The 3,837-nt window shown below is 46.2% G+C and overlaps 1 protein-coding gene across 1 annotated transcript; it reads left to right on the top strand.

Moving 5' to 3' along the window:
* The first annotated feature begins 1,061 nt into the window (after nt 1-1,061).
* Nucleotides 1,062-2,612, top strand: LOC125502897. Its single transcript, XM_048662373.1, has 2 exons — nt 1,062-1,171; nt 1,231-2,612. The coding sequence occupies exons 1-2, from the start codon at nt 1,076-1,078 to the stop codon at nt 2,524-2,526; spliced, it is 1,392 nt and encodes a 463-aa protein (XP_048518330.1). The 5' UTR covers nt 1,062-1,075; the 3' UTR covers nt 2,527-2,612.
* Nucleotides 2,613-3,837: the final 1,225 nt, after the last annotated feature.

The following is a 3,837-nucleotide window of genomic DNA, read 5'->3' as shown; positions in this document are numbered from 1 at the left end:
AACATTTCCTGATCGATGGTTCACTTTCCCAAAAGGCCATTTATTTCTCTCTAGAATGATGTGCGAATTAGCGTTCTTGCTCATTTTTCCTTCGAGAAATGAGCAAAAACGGGACGGAAAACATGAAATTTTGGCATAATCTTGCACCTAAGTGTCTGATAGTCAAATTTCGCTTTCTGGGTCAAAACTACTAGAATTTCCTGACTTACGTTGTTACGACTGAATCGAGTTTTCAATTCTCTATCCAACGATGCAAAAACAAATTCTGTGGCTCGAATGGTTCTTGAGAAACTTCGAAAAAAGCAGCGTCATGTTCAAGTGGATTTTGCAACTAAAAAAAACCACGCAAATCTAAAACTTCTTGAATTGATGCATTTTTTGAGAAAACTACCAACATTTCCTTATCGATGGTTCACTTTCTGAAAAGGCCATTGAAGGCTTACACTGTTCAAGCAAACCACTTCTGAAGATGCAAGCCACTCTTCTTGCTTGCGAAACTTCAGGAAGAAACTCTACCGAACGACAGCCTAAAAACCCATTAGATACTTTATCATTACTGAACTAGGGAGAGAAAAATTACTATTAAATTAATTAAATAAGGTTAGAAGAAATGTTTTTTTCTAATGGATTGGAAAAATGTTCAACACCTCGAACAGTGATAGAGCAAGACACAGTAAATGGTGCTTGCAGACAGTCTCTTTGCAATTGCAGACAAAACGCTGGCTGTTTGTTCAGTATTAACGAACCCCATTCAAAATGGGTAAATAGTGACTTAATTAGTTTGAACGGGCAAAGGATTGGCTATCTGTTGGCTTTCGGGTAAACGGCGGCACTTTTGATTGCCAACCGAGTCTCGCCTGCGGGTCTTCGCTATTTTTCCGATTCCGCCACCGTCATTTACACACATGTGTTTGTTTAAGATTTTATAGCCGATTCGGACGATTACGTAATCGCGTCCATCTGACCACACTAATGGTGAACGAATTCATATTCATACAGCCGATATAACAAGGTGATGAATTTTACAAATTTTTTCTTAATGTTCTTAACATGTTAATTCAACCTTGACAATAGGATGTCCTGCTTTGGGTGGGGAGCCACTATAAATGCTTTTCATTATCATCTTCCCATCACAAACCATTCTAGTCGATCCACCATGCAGAACTTGCTGGTAAGTATCTGCTCAATGTAGCTTAAGTGGGGGCTCTATTCGAGTGGGCGGCTTTGCAGATAGCGGCGCTTTTGGCCACCCTTGCCAGTGCTGACGTCAAACATTTGCTCAATCAGCGGCAAGCTGGGGGGTATCAGTATGAGGGCGCAGCGCCCCCAACCAGCTACGGCGTCCCCATCGCTTCAGTGCTAGGAAACAGTGCCCAAAGTGCTGAAATTCCGCAGCTGTCTTTGCCCAGCTACGCTTACAGCGGCGCCTTCGGGTCCCCGTCGACCGGTGGGGTGCAGCTGCACAGCTTCAACAGCTTCTCCACCCCTGCTCCAAGTGTGGACTTTGGGGGAGTGCAAGTTTCCACCTCATCCCCCTACGGGGACTTTTCCACTGCCGCTCCAAGTGTGGATCTGTCCGGTTTGCAGGTCTCCACGCCCTCATCCATCGACTTTGCCCAGTACAGCCAGCCCAACAGCTACCAATTTCTGTCCTCTTTCAGCCAGCCCACTGTTCAAGTGCCATCTTTCGGAATTTCCCAATTTGCCCCCGAAATATCCAACAATGCGGGAAGCGCCGGCAGCTTAAACGAAGCCTTCGGAGTAGCGACGGACGCTGCTGCTGCCAGCAGCGCAGACTCGGACGTTTCCAAACAGCTGTACTTCTTCGCCGCCCCCGAAGAGGAGGAGGAAGAGGAAGTGGAGGCCAAGATCGACCTGCCTGCAGCTCCACCTAAGAAGACGTACAAGATCATCTTCATCAAGGCGCCAGCCTACCGCAACAAGGCCGTGATCAACGTGCCTGCCCCCCCGCAAACTGAAGAGAAGACGCTGGTGTACGTTTTGGTGAAGAAGCCTGAAGGCAAACCAACAGTGCGATTCCAAGCAGGAGCTGCGCTCCCTCAACCCAAGCCCGAAGTGTTCTTCATCAAGTACAAGACGCAAAAAGAAGCCGAAGCTGCTGTTGCGGAAATCCAGAGCAAACATGGAGCCAATGGCCAGATTATTGCTAATCTTCCTGCTGGCGCCGTTCATCCCGACGTTCCCGGTCAAGTGTTCGAGTCCTCCACTCCAGCTAGCCACTTTGAGAGCCGCATTTCTTCGCAAGTTTCCCAGCAGGAGGAAAATGCGCAATTTGGCTTGAGTGTTTCCCCGAGCCCAGTCACCTTCGGCAACGACTTCGTGGACTCTCAGAAGGTCTTTGGAGGTGGCATCGCCCCCAGCCAACCGGAGGAGGCGGAAAGTGCAGTGGCGTCTACTGAGCAGCCTGAAGAAGAGCAGCGGCAGGGGGGCGCAGAAAGTCCCGACAGCAGCAACCAAAGCGCTCAAGTGGCAGGATTTGCCTCGTATGGACCTCCTAAATACTAGGAAATTGTAACGCCAAAAAATTGCATATTTTTGCAGCTGCTAAAACCCTCCGAAAGTAACTGAAGAAATAAAAATCGTTTGCCTGATTTGTTTGTCTATTTACCGTGTCCTTAACATTGTTTCTGTTCCTTCTATATTTACATCATTACGCGCTAACGCACCTGAATACCTCTAACTGCCGTTGATGAATAAAAGATGACCGAGAAAATGAGGATGGCCCCAGTATGTTGAGAAAAATGTGCTTGGGGAATGTAAGCTTCATGAGCGTCCTGTTAGTTCACATGCAAAGCGATCGCCCCGAATTCAACAAATCCAGTCCAGTTTGAGTTTCTCCTCCACATTATGCGCGACCTTTTTCCTGGATTTAAAACAAAATTATATAATAAATCGGAATTTGCATAATCAACATGCAAATGGGCGTCTTGGTATTCCGAAAATAGACGACCTGGGATGCTGTAACTTGTTTATCCATTGATTCTCATTATTTATAACGTCCGATGTTATCAACTTAATCGCGTATTTATTGCTTTTTTCAGTATAAAATTTCCCATGTTTGCAGGTGTGTTTTTGCGAATTTTATCGTCGCAACTGTGGCAGAAAAGCGAGCAAACTGCACCCGAAAGGACACGAAACTGTTCTGCGAAAAAAACATCCCCATTGACGATTTTCCTTCGATCACTTGGCTGAATGTAACGCAAGTCGATTGGGAAACGCTGGATTTCAATGTGGTGCATCAAAAATTTCCCAATTTGCGACTGTTGAGCGTTGTTGGCACCAATTTGACCAAAGTTCACAAGATTACACTGCCCGATACGCCTCTGGACCTTCGAGTAGGTGACTAGTTGCTTTTGCCGAAAAATCATCAAAATCATGAGCGTTTTGTAGATTATCCACTTATCCAGTTTGCAAATCACGAACTTCCCTGACAATTTCACCAGCCACTTTCCATTTTTGGACACTCTGAACATATCGGGAAACTTCTTGGGTGAATTTCCGAAGTTTTCCTTTGCTGGGCTAGGAAGCGTGTACTTATCAGGTATGGACCCGTAGGCAATCAATTTGCACGTTTGCACTAATTCAACGTTTAGCTAACCAATGGAACTGCTCGAACAGCCTGGAATGGGCACTGAAAGTAAACCGACAAGTATTCAAGGATTTGGAGCAGCTCAGATGCTTCAAAATGCCCCATAATAACAAGCCAGTGTTGGCTATCGCGCAATTTCGCAAGGTAGGGAGAGTCACTAGATATTTGACATGTACGCAAGGGCGGATCCAGGGGGGGTCATGGGGATCATGACCCCTATGACCCCC

This window comes from Dendroctonus ponderosae, unplaced genomic scaffold, assembly GCF_020466585.1.
Source record: "Dendroctonus ponderosae isolate FM_Combo_2020 unplaced genomic scaffold, Dpon_F_20191213v2 Dpon_F_20191213_1039, whole genome shotgun sequence".
In the NCBI taxonomy this organism is placed as follows: Eukaryota; Metazoa; Arthropoda; class Insecta; order Coleoptera; family Curculionidae; genus Dendroctonus; species Dendroctonus ponderosae.
Note: the sequence above shows the minus strand (reverse complement) of the source record. Positions and strands in the feature narration are given on the sequence as shown.

Coding starts and splice junctions, on each gene's coding strand:
- LOC125502897 (XM_048662373.1), top strand. CDS start 1,076: ATGTCCTGCTTTGGGTGGGGAGCCACTATAAATGCTTTTCATTATCAT. Junction 1,172..1,230: donor CCACCATGCAGAACTTGCTG/GTAAGTATCTGC, acceptor GCGGCTTTGCAG/ATAGCGGCGCTTTTGGCCAC.